Source organism: Phallusia mammillata, unplaced genomic scaffold (genome assembly GCF_965637545.1).
Source record: "Phallusia mammillata unplaced genomic scaffold, kaPhaMamm4.hap1.1 HAP1_SCAFFOLD_355, whole genome shotgun sequence".
Classification (NCBI taxonomy): Eukaryota; Metazoa; Chordata; class Ascidiacea; order Phlebobranchia; family Ascidiidae; genus Phallusia; species Phallusia mammillata.
The window spans coordinates 1-14,742 of NW_027649085.1; the positions used below are offsets into that span (position 1 = coordinate 1).

Sequence of the window (14,742 nt, forward strand, 5' to 3'; positions counted from 1 at the left end):
GCCCTGCGCAACGGTGACTCCGCTGAGCAGCTTGTTCAGCTCCTCGTCGTTGCGGATGGCCAACTGCAAGTGGCGCGGGATGATGCGGGTCTTCTTGTTGTCGCGGGCTGCGTTGCCGGCCAACTCGAGAACCTCGGCGCTAAGGTATTCAAGCACCGCGGCCAGATACACGGGCGCACCAGCTCCCACCCGGTCCGAGTAGTTGCCGTTGCGCAACAATCTGTGCACACGACCGACTGGGAACTGCAGCCCAGCGCGCGACGATCTGCTCTTTGGCTTTGCCTTGGACTTACCGCCACCTTTTCCACGTCCTGACATACTTCTGGTTGTTGCTGGACTATGTTACTGACACACAACAAATCGACTGAATGCCCGCGAGTAACGGATCTTCGCTCTTATAGCTCATGCCCTTGTCGAAATTCTCTCGCATTTCCGTCACGTGCGAATGAAATTCGACCACAGTCGCTCCTACAGTTATTGTTTCCTTCATGCTCTTGAGGAGCGTCGCCTCTTAAGAGATTTGACGCTTTATTTGCATGCAAATGTTTATAAAACCGAGCGGTGGCGGGAAATGCGTTTAGTTCGTTATTTTGACCTTCAGTACCAGCAGTGATCGTAGGCTAAACTGAGGCAGCACAGCATGGCAGCCAGCAAAGGAACTAAGAAGGCAGTGAAGAAGGCCGCGCCGGCCGACAAGACCAAAAAGCGCCGAAAGCGCAGACGCGAGACCTTCAGCATCTACATTTACAAGGTTCTGAAGCAGGTACACCCAGACACCGGCATCTCAAGCAAAGCGATGAACATCATGAACTCGTTCGTCAACGACGTGTTCGAGCGCATTGCTGGCGAAGCTTCCCGCCTGTCGCTCTACAACAAGCGACGGACTATTAGCAGCCGCGAGATCCAGACCTCAGTCCGTCTGCTCCTGCCCGGCGAATTGGCCAAGCACGCAGTGTCCGAAGGCACCAAGGCCGTTACCAAGTACACCAGCTCCAAGTAAGCACCAAAGCAAGCGCCGCGGGGGGCTTCATCACCCGAGCGAGGTCATCGCCGCCCTTGCCCCAAAAAACGGCTCTTTTCAGAGCCACCCGATCGTTCAAAGAGAGAATTGCAACGGCCGAAAGGCGGCCTGGTTAAAGTCATTTGCCGATTTCTTGCCGTTGTAGTTTTTCCTCGTTTTGGTCCCAGCCAATTCACCACGAAACACCGAAAAATGTATTTGCCCACACTAAAGCGCCACTAGCCTACTGACTGGCCCGCGGGAAAGCGCCCTTTGCGTGTTTTTTTTTCTCTGCCGACGTTTAGGCCAATGATTCGTCTGCTTTTCCGCGCCCGCCAAAAATAACAAATAAATACACCAATAAATGCTCCACAGCAGCCAGAGAAATACCAAAATCACAAGCAAAACTAGAGCGCTGCCAGCTTGTGCTACTCGAAAAACTCGAAAAGTTCCACCCGCCGATCTACGATCCTTCCACCACCGGACCGCAACTGAAAAACAACCCGACGGGAAAGGCCCCGGACCGCGAAGGATTTTGCAACAAATTCATTAATACTTACATAATTAACTGGCGCTAATGCTAATCAATTTGTAAAAGTCACACAATTTTTTGCTCGCCGCAAAGCCGAGATGCAGGCTCTCAAACATTCACTCATAACGTAAACTGTTTCTAGTCTTGTGTGTTGGTAATCCCCTGTGGTGTGAAAACATAATAAATGGAACCCACTGATCTGTGAAGGAGCGACGAGCCAAAGTAAAAACCAAACTCGCATTCCGCTTCGCTTTCAGGCCGCTCACTGACCTGCCTAGCTTGCCCCCTGCTGCGCAGGCGCCCTGTCCGACCTGTACTAACCCCCAGGCTTGGCGGTCCCAACAGTTCACCCCACACGACAGCAGCGGACGGCGCCGGGTGTCACGACCTCCGGGGCGCTTCGGCTCCACTTTTGTGACAAACCAGGCTTGCCGTGAACAAACCTGTTTGGGCCCGCAGCCGGATTTAGGCCACGCGCACACTCGACTAGGCGTCTCACACAGCTCAACGCCTCGCTCTGATGCCCCCCGTGGAGCACGCCGGCGCGGTGCGGGTCGCTAATTGCGCTGGCGTGCGACCTGAGCGTCGCACTGCACCACAGGGCACAAGCCGATGCCGAGCGACCTGGGGCCTCACTGGGGCAGGCCCGCGTTTAGGCGATTCAAGCACAAACTGCAAGTTTCACCCGCACCCGTCGGCGAGCCTTCCAAAACGTCGTTTCGCGTTAGTGCGGCCAGGCCATACAAATAGGCGTCGACGCCGCTTGCCCGGCAAACTTCATTTTGTTCTGTCAGTCAACCAGTCAGAAGCAACGACACTATGTCCGACTCAAAGAGCGCAGGAAAGAAGCAGGCCAGCAAAAAGGCAGTCGCGCCCAAGGCGCACCCCACCTACCAGGTGATGATCAACGCTGCCATTACGCAGCTAAAGGACAGGAGTGGCTCGTCGCGCCAGGCGATCGCCAAGTACATCAAGGCCAACTACAAGGTGGGTGACGGGGCCGACCACCACATCAGGCAGGCGCTGCGTCGTCTTTCCTCAAAGGGTCAGTTGTTAAACACCAGGGGTAGCAAGGGTGCGTCCGGCTCCTTCAAGCTCGTGAAACCGCAGGCCGGCGAGGGCAAGAAGAAGAAGCCCAAGGCAGCCGCAAAGAAGGCGGATAAGCCCAAGCAGGCCGCAGCCAAAAAGCCCGCCGCCAAGAAGGATGCAAAGAAGTCCCCCAAAAAGAAACCGGCGGCCAAACAAACGGCCACCAAGAAGGCGGCGGCAGGCAAGAAGTCGTCACCCAAGAAGGCGGTCAAGCAAGCGAAAAAGACCCCGGCGGCAAAGAAATCACCCAAGAAGACTGCTGTGAAGTCGAAAAAACCGGCGGCCAAGAAGCAGGCTAAAAAGCCTGCCGCCAAAAAGGCAACCAAGAAGTAGAGCGGAGCGGCGTAGAGATCCCCGCTCAACACAAACGGCTCTTTTCAGGGCCACCCACACTTTCGCAAAGAGAAAATGAAGTTTTCGCGCGCAAGCCGCACTAAGCCCTTTTAACTGTTCCGACCAGTTAACAAGCATTGTGCTCTAGTGCGCCGAATGCGGACATGTTGCACATACTTGCTTCGCTGATATTCGTTTTGGCACTATATAACTGGGAGGCGCGCAGAATGCGGCACAGTCGCTTTAGACTACGCAAGCAAGCAGCAACTACGCAAACATGTCAGGACGCGGAAAAGGTGGCAAAGGATTGGGAAAGGGAGGCGCGAAGAGGCACAGGAAGGTGCTGCGTGACAACATCCAGGGCATCACCAAGCCTGCGATCAGACGTCTTGCCCGTCGTGGTGGAGTCAAGCGAATTTCGGGTCTCATCTACGAGGAGACACGCGGCGTACTGAAGGTCTTTCTCGAGAACGTGATCCGCGACGCTGTCACTTACACCGAGCACGCCAAAAGGAAGACCGTCACGGCCTTGGACGTCGTCTATGCCTTGAAACGCCAGGGACGAACCCTGTACGGCTTCGGAGGCTAGGCACCTTCCAATCATCGGCAACGGCAGCAACAAAATCGGCCCTTTTCAGGGCCACTCATACTTATCGGGAGAGAATTTGTAAGGGCCGAGTGGCTCGGGCCTCGTGTTGATTAGCCGGCAACGAGCGGCGATAGATGTTATTTTTGCGCCAATAAAAAAATCCCTCGTTTCGCGGCCGCTTTGCCGATGCGGCGAGATCAAAGGTCTGATTGGTCGAGTTGAATTTTCGCAAACCAATAGGCGTGAGTCCACGAAGGTATATAACGCGGACCGAACACTGCCGGTTCATCAGTCTGACAGCAGCATCCGAAGCAGCAGCACCGTACTAAGAGCAAAAAGACAAAAGACAGCAGAATGGCACGTACCAAGCAAACAGCTCGCAAGTCGACCGGAGGCAAGGCGCCACGTAAGCAACTGGCCACCAAGGCCGCTCGCAAGAGCGCGCCGGCTACCGGGGGCGTGAAGAAGCCCCATCGGTACAGGCCAGGAACTGTGGCCCTCCGTGAGATTAGGCGTTACCAGAAGTCGACCGAACTTCTCATCCGCAAGCTGCCCTTCCAGAGGCTGGTGCGCGAGATCGCACAGGACTTCAAGACCGACCTGCGCTTCCAGAGCAGCGCCGTGATGGCTCTGCAGGAAGCCAGCGAAGCCTACCTGGTCGGCCTCTTTGAGGACACCAACTTGTGCGCGATCCACGCCAAGCGCGTCACCATCATGCCAAAGGACATCCAGCTCGCTCGGCGCATCCGCGGAGAGCGCGCGTAAATAGGGGCATCGGCGCAATCAACAACACAAACGGCTCTTTTCAGAGCCACCTAAATGCCAGTGAAAGAGATACTTGACTTGTATTTGTCCGCAGTAAGGTGGGCGAACGGTAATTTCGTTGCTCGCGTCGGGCAATAGGAGTAAAAAAACGAACAGACAGGGCCGCTGAAGCGCAAGCGGATATATGAAAGCAACCAGGGTGCGGGCACAGCACGTCAAACTCTTTTGCGAAAAATCGAGTGGCTCTGAAAAGAGCCGTTTCTGTTTTGCATCACGTACGAGACGAGACAGGGGCGTCGATTTAGGCTTTCTTGGAGGTCTTCTTTGGCAGAAGGACGGCTTGTATATTGGGCAGGACGCCGCCCTGGGCAACGGTGACACCGCTGAGCAGCTTGTTCAGCTCCTCGTCGTTGCGGATGGCCAACTGCAAGTGGCGCGGGATGATGCGGGTCTTCTTGTTGTCGCGGGCTGCGTTGCCGGCCAATTCCAGCACCTCGGCGCTTAGGTATTCGAGCACTGCGGCCAGATAGACGGGCGCGCCAGCTCCCACGCGGTCCGAGTAGTTACCGTTGCGCAAAAGCCTGTGCACACGACCGACTGGAAACTGCAGGCCAGCGCGCGACGATCTGCTTTTGGGCTTTGCCTTGGATTTGCCGCCACCTTTACCACGTCCTGACATAGTGCTGGTAGTTTGTTGACTGTTTTTGACTGAGTAACTGACAAACGTCGGTCAAATGCCTGCAAAATGCGTCTGTTCGCTTTTATAGCTCGTGCCTTTGTCGAAATTCTCTCGCATTTCCGTCACGTGCGAATAAAACTCGACCACCGTCGCTCGTACAGCTATTGTTTCCTTGTTGCTCTCAGAGGCGCCGCGTCTGAGGAGGTTTGATGTTTCATTTACATACGAGTGTTTATAAAATCGGGCGGTGGCGGGAAAAGCGTCCAGTTCGTTATTTTAACGTTGAGTTTTAGCACAGCTCGCCGTCGGACAAGACAAACCTAAGGCAAGACAGCATGGCAGCCAGCAAAGGAACTAAAAAAGCCGTGAAGAAGGCCGCACCGGCCGACAAGACCAAGAAGCGCCGAAAGCGCAGACACGAGACCTTCAGCATCTACATTTACAAGGTTCTGAAGCAAGTGCACCCGGACACCGGTATCTCAAGCAAAGCGATGGGCATCATGAACTCGTTCGTCAACGACGTGTTCGAGCGCATTGCCGCCGAGGCCTCACGACTGTCGCTCTACAACAAACGATCGACCATCAGCAGCCGCGAGATCCAGACCTCAGTCCGTCTGCTCCTGCCCGGCGAATTGGCCAAGCACGCAGTGTCCGAAGGCACCAAAGCCGTGACCAAATACACCAGCTCCAAGTAAGCGCGGCGCGGGGCTTGATCGAAAACGGCTCTTTTCAGAGCCACCTCAGTACTTAAAAAGGGAATTGCGACGGCCGAAACGGCTGTTTTGGACCGTGCTACAGTTTTGGCGAATGTCAAGTTGCTAAAAACCGCTTTGCTGCTGCTGGTGTGTTGGCCTTTTGTCCCAAAAGCATCGAACAATTTCGGTACCCATAGTTCATAAAATTTCGATTGGTGCAGAGTTTTATTTTTAGCCTGACCGAAAAATTAAAGGATGACGCCAAATTTATGTAAAAATCGTTGAAATGTCTGGAATTGGGGATATTATATCGAATGTACCCTATTTCTTTTTCTTGTGCAATTCATGGGCGTCGCGAAATGCGAAGGGGCGGGGATAAACTCTTTTGCGAATAAAGAAGGTGGCTCTGAAAAGAGCCGTTTTTGCTTCGCGCCACGTACTTGGCCGGGCGCCGATTTAGGCTTTCTTGGAGGTCTTCTTTGGCAGAAGGACGGCCTGGATATTGGGTAGGACGCCGCCCTGCGCAACGGTGACTCCGCTGAGCAGCTTGTTCAGCTCCTCGTCGTTGCGGATGGCCAACTGCAAGTGGCGCGGGATGATGCGGGTCTTCTTGTTGTCGCGGGCTGCGTTGCCGGCCAACTCGAGAACCTCGGCGCTAAGGTATTCAAGCACCGCGGCCAGATACACGGGCGCACCAGCTCCCACCCGGTCCGAGTAGTTGCCGTTGCGCAACAATCTGTGCACACGACCGACTGGGAACTGCAGCCCAGCGCGCGACGATCTGCTCTTTGGCTTTGCCTTGGACTTACCGCCACCTTTTCCACGTCCTGACATACTTCTGGTTGTTGCTGGACTATGTTACTGACACACAACAAATCGACTGAATGCCCGCGAGTAACGGATCTTCGCTCTTATAGCTCATGCCCTTGTCGAAATTCTCTCGCATTTCCGTCACGTGCGAATGAAATTCGACCACAGTCGCTCCTACAGTTATTGTTTCCTTCATGCTCTTGAGGAGCGTCGCCTCTTAAGAGATTTGACGCTTTATTTGCATGCAAATGTTTATAAAACCGAGCGGTGGCGGGAAATGCGTTTAGTTCGTTATTTTGACCTTCAGTACCAGCAGTGATCGTAGGCTAAACTGAGGCAGCACAGCATGGCAGCCAGCAAAGGAACTAAGAAGGCAGTGAAGAAGGCCGCGCCGGCCGACAAGACCAAAAAGCGCCGAAAGCGCAGACGCGAGACCTTCAGCATCTACATTTACAAGGTTCTGAAGCAGGTACACCCAGACACCGGCATCTCAAGCAAAGCGATGAACATCATGAACTCGTTCGTCAACGACGTGTTCGAGCGCATTGCTGGCGAAGCTTCCCGCCTGTCGCTCTACAACAAGCGACGGACTATTAGCAGCCGCGAGATCCAGACCTCAGTCCGTCTGCTCCTGCCCGGCGAATTGGCCAAGCACGCAGTGTCCGAAGGCACCAAGGCCGTTACCAAGTACACCAGCTCCAAGTAAGCACCAAAGCAAGCGCCGCGGGGGGCTTCATCACCCGAGCGAGGTCATCGCCGCCCTTGCCCCAAAAAACGGCTCTTTTCAGAGCCACCCGATCGTTCAAAGAGAGAATTGCAACGGCCGAAAGGCGGCCTGGTTAAAGTCATTTGCCGATTTCTTGCCGTTGTAGTTTTTCCTCGTTTTGGTCCCAGCCAATTCACCACGAAACACCGAAAAATGTATTTGCCCACACTAAAGCGCCACTAGCCTACTGACTGGCCCGCGGGAAAGCGCCCTTTGCGTGTTTTTTTTTCTCTGCCGACGTTTAGGCCAATGATTCGTCTGCTTTTCCGCGCCCGCCAAAAATAACAAATAAATACACCAATAAATGCTCCACAGCAGCCAGAGAAATACCAAAATCACAAGCAAAACTAGAGCGCTGCCAGCTTGTGCTACTCGAAAAACTCGAAAAGTTCCACCCGCCGATCTACGATCCTTCCACCACCGGACCGCAACTGAAAAACAACCCGACGGGAAAGGCCCCGGACCGCGAAGGATTTTGCAACAAATTCATTAATACTTACATAATTAACTGGCGCTAATGCTAATCAATTTGTAAAAGTCACACAATTTTTTGCTCGCCGCAAAGCCGAGATGCAGGCTCTCAAACATTCACTCATAACGTAAACTGTTTCTAGTCTTGTGTGTTGGTAATCCCCTGTGGTGTGAAAACATAATAAATGGAACCCACTGATCTGTGAAGGAGCGACGAGCCAAAGTAAAAACCAAACTCGCATTCCGCTTCGCTTTCAGGCCGCTCACTGACCTGCCTAGCTTGCCCCCTGCTGCGCAGGCGCCCTGTCCGACCTGTACTAACCCCCAGGCTTGGCGGTCCCAACAGTTCACCCCACACGACAGCAGCGGACGGCGCCGGGTGTCACGACCTCCGGGGCGCTTCGGCTCCACTTTTGTGACAAACCAGGCTTGCCGTGAACAAACCTGTTTGGGCCCGCAGCCGGATTTAGGCCACGCGCACACTCGACTAGGCGTCTCACACAGCTCAACGCCTCGCTCTGATGCCCCCCGTGGAGCACGCCGGCGCGGTGCGGGTCGCTAATTGCGCTGGCGTGCGACCTGAGCGTCGCACTGCACCACAGGGCACAAGCCGATGCCGAGCGACCTGGGGCCTCACTGGGGCAGGCCCGCGTTTAGGCGATTCAAGCACAAACTGCAAGTTTCACCCGCACCCGTCGGCGAGCCTTCCAAAACGTCGTTTCGCGTTAGTGCGGCCAGGCCATACAAATAGGCGTCGACGCCGCTTGCCCGGCAAACTTCATTTTGTTCTGTCAGTCAACCAGTCAGAAGCAACGACACTATGTCCGACTCAAAGAGCGCAGGAAAGAAGCAGGCCAGCAAAAAGGCAGTCGCGCCCAAGGCGCACCCCACCTACCAGGTGATGATCAACGCTGCCATTACGCAGCTAAAGGACAGGAGTGGCTCGTCGCGCCAGGCGATCGCCAAGTACATCAAGGCCAACTACAAGGTGGGTGACGGGGCCGACCACCACATCAGGCAGGCGCTGCGTCGTCTTTCCTCAAAGGGTCAGTTGTTAAACACCAGGGGTAGCAAGGGTGCGTCCGGCTCCTTCAAGCTCGTGAAACCGCAGGCCGGCGAGGGCAAGAAGAAGAAGCCCAAGGCAGCCGCAAAGAAGGCGGATAAGCCCAAGCAGGCCGCAGCCAAAAAGCCCGCCGCCAAGAAGGATGCAAAGAAGTCCCCCAAAAAGAAACCGGCGGCCAAACAAACGGCCACCAAGAAGGCGGCGGCAGGCAAGAAGTCGTCACCCAAGAAGGCGGTCAAGCAAGCGAAAAAGACCCCGGCGGCAAAGAAATCACCCAAGAAGACTGCTGTGAAGTCGAAAAAACCGGCGGCCAAGAAGCAGGCTAAAAAGCCTGCCGCCAAAAAGGCAACCAAGAAGTAGAGCGGAGCGGCGTAGAGATCCCCGCTCAACACAAACGGCTCTTTTCAGGGCCACCCACACTTTCGCAAAGAGAAAATGAAGTTTTCGCGCGCAAGCCGCACTAAGCCCTTTTAACTGTTCCGACCAGTTAACAAGCATTGTGCTCTAGTGCGCCGAATGCGGACATGTTGCACATACTTGCTTCGCTGATATTCGTTTTGGCACTATATAACTGGGAGGCGCGCAGAATGCGGCACAGTCGCTTTAGACTACGCAAGCAAGCAGCAACTACGCAAACATGTCAGGACGCGGAAAAGGTGGCAAAGGATTGGGAAAGGGAGGCGCGAAGAGGCACAGGAAGGTGCTGCGTGACAACATCCAGGGCATCACCAAGCCTGCGATCAGACGTCTTGCCCGTCGTGGTGGAGTCAAGCGAATTTCGGGTCTCATCTACGAGGAGACACGCGGCGTACTGAAGGTCTTTCTCGAGAACGTGATCCGCGACGCTGTCACTTACACCGAGCACGCCAAAAGGAAGACCGTCACGGCCTTGGACGTCGTCTATGCCTTGAAACGCCAGGGACGAACCCTGTACGGCTTCGGAGGCTAGGCACCTTCCAATCATCGGCAACGGCAGCAACAAAATCGGCCCTTTTCAGGGCCACTCATACTTATCGGGAGAGAATTTGTAAGGGCCGAGTGGCTCGGGCCTCGTGTTGATTAGCCGGCAACGAGCGGCGATAGATGTTATTTTTGCGCCAATAAAAAAATCCCTCGTTTCGCGGCCGCTTTGCCGATGCGGCGAGATCAAAGGTCTGATTGGTCGAGTTGAATTTTCGCAAACCAATAGGCGTGAGTCCACGAAGGTATATAACGCGGACCGAACACTGCCGGTTCATCAGTCTGACAGCAGCATCCGAAGCAGCAGCACCGTACTAAGAGCAAAAAGACAAAAGACAGCAGAATGGCACGTACCAAGCAAACAGCTCGCAAGTCGACCGGAGGCAAGGCGCCACGTAAGCAACTGGCCACCAAGGCCGCTCGCAAGAGCGCGCCGGCTACCGGGGGCGTGAAGAAGCCCCATCGGTACAGGCCAGGAACTGTGGCCCTCCGTGAGATTAGGCGTTACCAGAAGTCGACCGAACTTCTCATCCGCAAGCTGCCCTTCCAGAGGCTGGTGCGCGAGATCGCACAGGACTTCAAGACCGACCTGCGCTTCCAGAGCAGCGCCGTGATGGCTCTGCAGGAAGCCAGCGAAGCCTACCTGGTCGGCCTCTTTGAGGACACCAACTTGTGCGCGATCCACGCCAAGCGCGTCACCATCATGCCAAAGGACATCCAGCTCGCTCGGCGCATCCGCGGAGAGCGCGCGTAAATAGGGGCATCGGCGCAATCAACAACACAAACGGCTCTTTTCAGAGCCACCTAAATGCCAGTGAAAGAGATACTTGACTTGTATTTGTCCGCAGTAAGGTGGGCGAACGGTAATTTCGTTGCTCGCGTCGGGCAATAGGAGTAAAAAAACGAACAGACAGGGCCGCTGAAGCGCAAGCGGATATATGAAAGCAACCAGGGTGCGGGCACAGCACGTCAAACTCTTTTGCGAAAAATCGAGTGGCTCTGAAAAGAGCCGTTTCTGTTTTGCATCACGTACGAGACGAGACAGGGGCGTCGATTTAGGCTTTCTTGGAGGTCTTCTTTGGCAGAAGGACGGCTTGTATATTGGGCAGGACGCCGCCCTGGGCAACGGTGACACCGCTGAGCAGCTTGTTCAGCTCCTCGTCGTTGCGGATGGCCAACTGCAAGTGGCGCGGGATGATGCGGGTCTTCTTGTTGTCGCGGGCTGCGTTGCCGGCCAATTCCAGCACCTCGGCGCTTAGGTATTCGAGCACTGCGGCCAGATAGACGGGCGCGCCAGCTCCCACGCGGTCCGAGTAGTTACCGTTGCGCAAAAGCCTGTGCACACGACCGACTGGAAACTGCAGGCCAGCGCGCGACGATCTGCTTTTGGGCTTTGCCTTGGATTTGCCGCCACCTTTACCACGTCCTGACATAGTGCTGGTAGTTTGTTGACTGTTTTTGACTGAGTAACTGACAAACGTCGGTCAAATGCCTGCAAAATGCGTCTGTTCGCTTTTATAGCTCGTGCCTTTGTCGAAATTCTCTCGCATTTCCGTCACGTGCGAATAAAACTCGACCACCGTCGCTCGTACAGCTATTGTTTCCTTGTTGCTCTCAGAGGCGCCGCGTCTGAGGAGGTTTGATGTTTCATTTACATACGAGTGTTTATAAAATCGGGCGGTGGCGGGAAAAGCGTCCAGTTCGTTATTTTAACGTTGAGTTTTAGCACAGCTCGCCGTCGGACAAGACAAACCTAAGGCAAGACAGCATGGCAGCCAGCAAAGGAACTAAAAAAGCCGTGAAGAAGGCCGCACCGGCCGACAAGACCAAGAAGCGCCGAAAGCGCAGACACGAGACCTTCAGCATCTACATTTACAAGGTTCTGAAGCAAGTGCACCCGGACACCGGTATCTCAAGCAAAGCGATGGGCATCATGAACTCGTTCGTCAACGACGTGTTCGAGCGCATTGCCGCCGAGGCCTCACGACTGTCGCTCTACAACAAACGATCGACCATCAGCAGCCGCGAGATCCAGACCTCAGTCCGTCTGCTCCTGCCCGGCGAATTGGCCAAGCACGCAGTGTCCGAAGGCACCAAAGCCGTGACCAAATACACCAGCTCCAAGTAAGCGCGGCGCGGGGCTTGATCGAAAACGGCTCTTTTCAGAGCCACCTCAGTACTTAAAAAGGGAATTGCGACGGCCGAAACGGCTGTTTTGGACCGTGCTACAGTTTTGGCGAATGTCAAGTTGCTAAAAACCGCTTTGCTGCTGCTGGTGTGTTGGCCTTTTGTCCCAAAAGCATCGAACAATTTCGGTACCCATAGTTCATAAAATTTCGATTGGTGCAGAGTTTTATTTTTAGCCTGACCGAAAAATTAAAGGATGACGCCAAATTTATGTAAAAATCGTTGAAATGTCTGGAATTGGGGATATTATATCGAATGTACCCTATTTCTTTTTCTTGTGCAATTCATGGGCGTCGCGAAATGCGAAGGGGCGGGGATAAACTCTTTTGCGAATAAAGAAGGTGGCTCTGAAAAGAGCCGTTTTTGCTTCGCGCCACGTACTTGGCCGGGCGCCGATTTAGGCTTTCTTGGAGGTCTTCTTTGGCAGAAGGACGGCCTGGATATTGGGTAGGACGCCGCCCTGCGCAACGGTGACTCCGCTGAGCAGCTTGTTCAGCTCCTCGTCGTTGCGGATGGCCAACTGCAAGTGGCGCGGGATGATGCGGGTCTTCTTGTTGTCGCGGGCTGCGTTGCCGGCCAACTCGAGAACCTCGGCGCTAAGGTATTCAAGCACCGCGGCCAGATACACGGGCGCACCAGCTCCCACCCGGTCCGAGTAGTTGCCGTTGCGCAACAATCTGTGCACACGACCGACTGGGAACTGCAGCCCAGCGCGCGACGATCTGCTCTTTGGCTTTGCCTTGGACTTACCGCCACCTTTTCCACGTCCTGACATACTTCTGGTTGTTGCTGGACTATGTTACTGACACACAACAAATCGACTGAATGCCCGCGAGTAACGGATCTTCGCTCTTATAGCTCATGCCCTTGTCGAAATTCTCTCGCATTTCCGTCACGTGCGAATGAAATTCGACCACAGTCGCTCCTACAGTTATTGTTTCCTTCATGCTCTTGAGGAGCGTCGCCTCTTAAGAGATTTGACGCTTTATTTGCATGCAAATGTTTATAAAACCGAGCGGTGGCGGGAAATGCGTTTAGTTCGTTATTTTGACCTTCAGTACCAGCAGTGATCGTAGGCTAAACTGAGGCAGCACAGCATGGCAGCCAGCAAAGGAACTAAGAAGGCAGTGAAGAAGGCCGCGCCGGCCGACAAGACCAAAAAGCGCCGAAAGCGCAGACGCGAGACCTTCAGCATCTACATTTACAAGGTTCTGAAGCAGGTACACCCAGACACCGGCATCTCAAGCAAAGCGATGAACATCATGAACTCGTTCGTCAACGACGTGTTCGAGCGCATTGCTGGCGAAGCTTCCCGCCTGTCGCTCTACAACAAGCGACGGACTATTAGCAGCCGCGAGATCCAGACCTCAGTCCGTCTGCTCCTGCCCGGCGAATTGGCCAAGCACGCAGTGTCCGAAGGCACCAAGGCCGTTACCAAGTACACCAGCTCCAAGTAAGCACCAAAGCAAGCGCCGCGGGGGGCTTCATCACCCGAGCGAGGTCATCGCCGCCCTTGCCCCAAAAAACGGCTCTTTTCAGAGCCACCCGATCGTTCAAAGAGAGAATTGCAACGGCCGAAAGGCGGCCTGGTTAAAGTCATTTGCCGATTTCTTGCCGTTGTAGTTTTTCCTCGTTTTGGTCCCAGCCAATTCACCACGAAACACCGAAAAATGTATTTGCCCACACTAAAGCGCCACTAGCCTACTGACTGGCCCGCGGGAAAGCGCCCTTTGCGTGTTTTTTTTTCTCTGCCGACGTTTAGGCCAATGATTCGTCTGCTTTTCCGCGCCCGCCAAAAATAACAAATAAATACACCAATAAATGCTCCACAGCAGCCAGAGAAATACCAAAATCACAAGCAAAACTAGAGCGCTGCCAGCTTGTGCTACTCGAAAAACTCGAAAAGTTCCACCCGCCGATCTACGATCCTTCCACCACCGGACCGCAACTGAAAAACAACCCGACGGGAAAGGCCCCGGACCGCGAAGGATTTTGCAACAAATTCATTAATACTTACATAATTAACTGGCGCTAATGCTAATCAATTTGTAAAAGTCACACAATTTTTTGCTCGCCGCAAAGCCGAGATGCAGGCTCTCAAACATTCACTCATAACGTAAACTGTTTCTAGTCTTGTGTGTTGGTAATCCCCTGTGGTGTGAAAACATAATAAATGGAACCCACTGATCTGTGAAGGAGCGACGAGCCAAAGTAAAAACCAAACTCGCATTCCGCTTCGCTTTCAGGCCGCTCACTGACCTGCCTAGCTTGCCCCCTGCTGCGCAGGCGCCCTGTCCGACCTGTACTAACCCCCAGGCTTGGCGGTCCCAACAGTTCACCCCACACGACAGCAGCGGACGGCGCCGGGTGTCACGACCTCCGGGGCGCTTCGGCTCCACTTTTGTGACAAACCAGGCTTGCCGTGAACAAACCTGTTTGGGCCCGCAGCCGGATTTAGGCCACGCGCACACTCGACTAGGCGTCTCACACAGCTCAACGCCTCGCTCTGATGCCCCCCGTGGAGCACGCCGGCGCGGTGCGGGTCGCTAATTGCGCTGGCGTGCGACCTGAGCGTCGCACTGCACCACAGGGCACAAGCCGATGCCGAGCGACCTGGGGCCTCACTGGGGCAGGCCCGCGTTTAGGCGATTCAAGCACAAACTGCAAGTTTCACCCGCACCCGTCGGCGAGCCTTCCAAAACGTCGTTTCGCGTTAGTGCGGCCAGGCCATACAAATAGGCGTCGACGCCGCTTGCCCGGCAAACTTCATTTTGTTCTGTCAGTCAACCAGTCAGAAGCAACG

General features: G+C 54.6%; 16 protein-coding genes across 16 annotated transcripts; 11 read left to right on the forward strand and 5 right to left on the reverse strand.

The window, feature by feature from the left end:
- Positions 1–7: 7 nt before the first annotated feature.
- On the reverse strand, positions 8–318 carry LOC145208779 (histone H2A type 2-B-like; the record flags this gene model as incomplete). The annotated part of the gene is made up of 1 exon (XM_080079027.1): positions 8–318. A coding segment is annotated over exon 1 (311 nt), but the record flags the coding sequence as incomplete, so codon positions are not given.
- A 322-nt stretch (positions 319–640) lies between these two features.
- Positions 641–1,731, forward strand: LOC145208793 (histone H2B.2-like). Its single transcript, XM_080079041.1, has one exon. The coding sequence runs from the start codon at positions 641–643 to the stop codon at positions 998–1,000; it is 360 nt and encodes a 119-aa protein (XP_079935167.1). The 3' UTR covers positions 1,001–1,731.
- Positions 1,732–2,351: 620 nt separating this feature from the next.
- LOC145208780 (uncharacterized) lies at positions 2,352–3,009 on the forward strand. The gene has a single exon (XM_080079028.1). The coding sequence runs from the start codon at positions 2,352–2,354 to the stop codon at positions 2,952–2,954; it is 603 nt and encodes a 200-aa protein (XP_079935154.1). The 3' UTR covers positions 2,955–3,009.
- A 222-nt stretch (positions 3,010–3,231) lies between these two features.
- On the forward strand, positions 3,232–3,745 carry LOC145208794 (histone H4). The gene has a single exon (XM_080079042.1). The coding sequence runs from the start codon at positions 3,232–3,234 to the stop codon at positions 3,541–3,543; it is 312 nt and encodes a 103-aa protein (XP_079935168.1). The 3' UTR covers positions 3,544–3,745.
- Positions 3,746–3,897: 152 nt separating this feature from the next.
- Positions 3,898–5,145, forward strand: LOC145208783 (histone H3). The gene has a single exon (XM_080079031.1). The coding sequence runs from the start codon at positions 3,898–3,900 to the stop codon at positions 4,306–4,308; it is 411 nt and encodes a 136-aa protein (XP_079935157.1). The 3' UTR covers positions 4,309–5,145.
- LOC145208785 (histone H2A) lies at positions 4,610–4,987 on the reverse strand. The gene has a single exon (XM_080079034.1). It carries the CDS (start codon positions 4,985–4,987, stop codon positions 4,610–4,612), a length of 378 nt encoding a protein of 125 aa, XP_079935160.1.
- Positions 5,146–5,352: 207 nt separating the features above from the next.
- Positions 5,353–5,651, forward strand: LOC145208782 (histone H2B.1-like; the record flags this gene model as incomplete). Its single annotated transcript, XM_080079030.1, is given in 1 exon segment — positions 5,353–5,651. A coding segment is annotated over 1 exon segment (299 nt), but the record flags the coding sequence as incomplete, so codon positions are not given.
- Positions 5,652–6,080: 429 nt separating this feature from the next.
- LOC145208787 (histone H2A) lies at positions 6,081–6,516 on the reverse strand. Its single transcript, XM_080079036.1, has one exon. It carries the CDS (start codon positions 6,514–6,516, stop codon positions 6,139–6,141), a length of 378 nt encoding a protein of 125 aa, XP_079935162.1. The 3' UTR covers positions 6,081–6,138.
- A 322-nt stretch (positions 6,517–6,838) lies between these two features.
- On the forward strand, positions 6,839–7,929 carry LOC145208790 (histone H2B.2-like). The gene has a single exon (XM_080079039.1). The coding sequence runs from the start codon at positions 6,839–6,841 to the stop codon at positions 7,196–7,198; it is 360 nt and encodes a 119-aa protein (XP_079935165.1). The 3' UTR covers positions 7,199–7,929.
- Positions 7,930–8,504: 575 nt separating this feature from the next.
- On the forward strand, positions 8,505–9,207 carry LOC145208781 (uncharacterized). The gene has a single exon (XM_080079029.1). It carries the CDS (start codon positions 8,550–8,552, stop codon positions 9,150–9,152), a length of 603 nt encoding a protein of 200 aa, XP_079935155.1. The 5' UTR covers positions 8,505–8,549; the 3' UTR covers positions 9,153–9,207.
- Positions 9,174–9,943, forward strand: LOC145208795 (histone H4). The gene has a single exon (XM_080079043.1). It carries the CDS (start codon positions 9,430–9,432, stop codon positions 9,739–9,741), a length of 312 nt encoding a protein of 103 aa, XP_079935169.1. The 5' UTR covers positions 9,174–9,429; the 3' UTR covers positions 9,742–9,943.
- A 77-nt stretch (positions 9,944–10,020) lies between these two features.
- LOC145208784 (histone H3) lies at positions 10,021–11,343 on the forward strand. Its single transcript, XM_080079032.1, has one exon. It carries the CDS (start codon positions 10,096–10,098, stop codon positions 10,504–10,506), a length of 411 nt encoding a protein of 136 aa, XP_079935158.1. The 5' UTR covers positions 10,021–10,095; the 3' UTR covers positions 10,507–11,343.
- LOC145208786 (histone H2A) lies at positions 10,808–11,185 on the reverse strand. The gene has a single exon (XM_080079035.1). It carries the CDS (start codon positions 11,183–11,185, stop codon positions 10,808–10,810), a length of 378 nt encoding a protein of 125 aa, XP_079935161.1.
- Positions 11,344–11,520: 177 nt separating the features above from the next.
- On the forward strand, positions 11,521–12,235 carry LOC145208789 (histone H2B.1-like). Its single transcript, XM_080079038.1, has one exon. The coding sequence runs from the start codon at positions 11,521–11,523 to the stop codon at positions 11,878–11,880; it is 360 nt and encodes a 119-aa protein (XP_079935164.1). The 3' UTR covers positions 11,881–12,235.
- A 43-nt stretch (positions 12,236–12,278) lies between these two features.
- LOC145208788 (histone H2A) lies at positions 12,279–12,714 on the reverse strand. The gene has a single exon (XM_080079037.1). It carries the CDS (start codon positions 12,712–12,714, stop codon positions 12,337–12,339), a length of 378 nt encoding a protein of 125 aa, XP_079935163.1. The 3' UTR covers positions 12,279–12,336.
- A 322-nt stretch (positions 12,715–13,036) lies between these two features.
- LOC145208791 (histone H2B.2-like) lies at positions 13,037–14,127 on the forward strand. Its single transcript, XM_080079040.1, has one exon. The coding sequence runs from the start codon at positions 13,037–13,039 to the stop codon at positions 13,394–13,396; it is 360 nt and encodes a 119-aa protein (XP_079935166.1). The 3' UTR covers positions 13,397–14,127.
- The last annotated feature ends 615 nt before the right edge of the window (positions 14,128–14,742 follow it).

Bases quoted from the DNA above. Each gene is read 5' to 3' on its own strand.
- LOC145208793 (XM_080079041.1), top strand. From the start codon at position 641: ATGGCAGCCAGCAAAGGAACTAAGAAGGCAGTGAAGAAGGCCGCGCCG.
- LOC145208780 (XM_080079028.1), top strand. From the start codon at position 2,352: ATGTCCGACTCAAAGAGCGCAGGAAAGAAGCAGGCCAGCAAAAAGGCA.
- LOC145208794 (XM_080079042.1), top strand. From the start codon at position 3,232: ATGTCAGGACGCGGAAAAGGTGGCAAAGGATTGGGAAAGGGAGGCGCG.
- LOC145208783 (XM_080079031.1), top strand. From the start codon at position 3,898: ATGGCACGTACCAAGCAAACAGCTCGCAAGTCGACCGGAGGCAAGGCG.
- LOC145208785 (XM_080079034.1), bottom strand. From the start codon at position 4,987: ATGTCAGGACGTGGTAAAGGTGGCGGCAAATCCAAGGCAAAGCCCAAA.
- LOC145208787 (XM_080079036.1), bottom strand. From the start codon at position 6,516: ATGTCAGGACGTGGAAAAGGTGGCGGTAAGTCCAAGGCAAAGCCAAAG.
- LOC145208790 (XM_080079039.1), top strand. From the start codon at position 6,839: ATGGCAGCCAGCAAAGGAACTAAGAAGGCAGTGAAGAAGGCCGCGCCG.
- LOC145208781 (XM_080079029.1), top strand. From the start codon at position 8,550: ATGTCCGACTCAAAGAGCGCAGGAAAGAAGCAGGCCAGCAAAAAGGCA.
- LOC145208795 (XM_080079043.1), top strand. From the start codon at position 9,430: ATGTCAGGACGCGGAAAAGGTGGCAAAGGATTGGGAAAGGGAGGCGCG.
- LOC145208784 (XM_080079032.1), top strand. From the start codon at position 10,096: ATGGCACGTACCAAGCAAACAGCTCGCAAGTCGACCGGAGGCAAGGCG.
- LOC145208786 (XM_080079035.1), bottom strand. From the start codon at position 11,185: ATGTCAGGACGTGGTAAAGGTGGCGGCAAATCCAAGGCAAAGCCCAAA.
- LOC145208789 (XM_080079038.1), top strand. From the start codon at position 11,521: ATGGCAGCCAGCAAAGGAACTAAAAAAGCCGTGAAGAAGGCCGCACCG.
- LOC145208788 (XM_080079037.1), bottom strand. From the start codon at position 12,714: ATGTCAGGACGTGGAAAAGGTGGCGGTAAGTCCAAGGCAAAGCCAAAG.
- LOC145208791 (XM_080079040.1), top strand. From the start codon at position 13,037: ATGGCAGCCAGCAAAGGAACTAAGAAGGCAGTGAAGAAGGCCGCGCCG.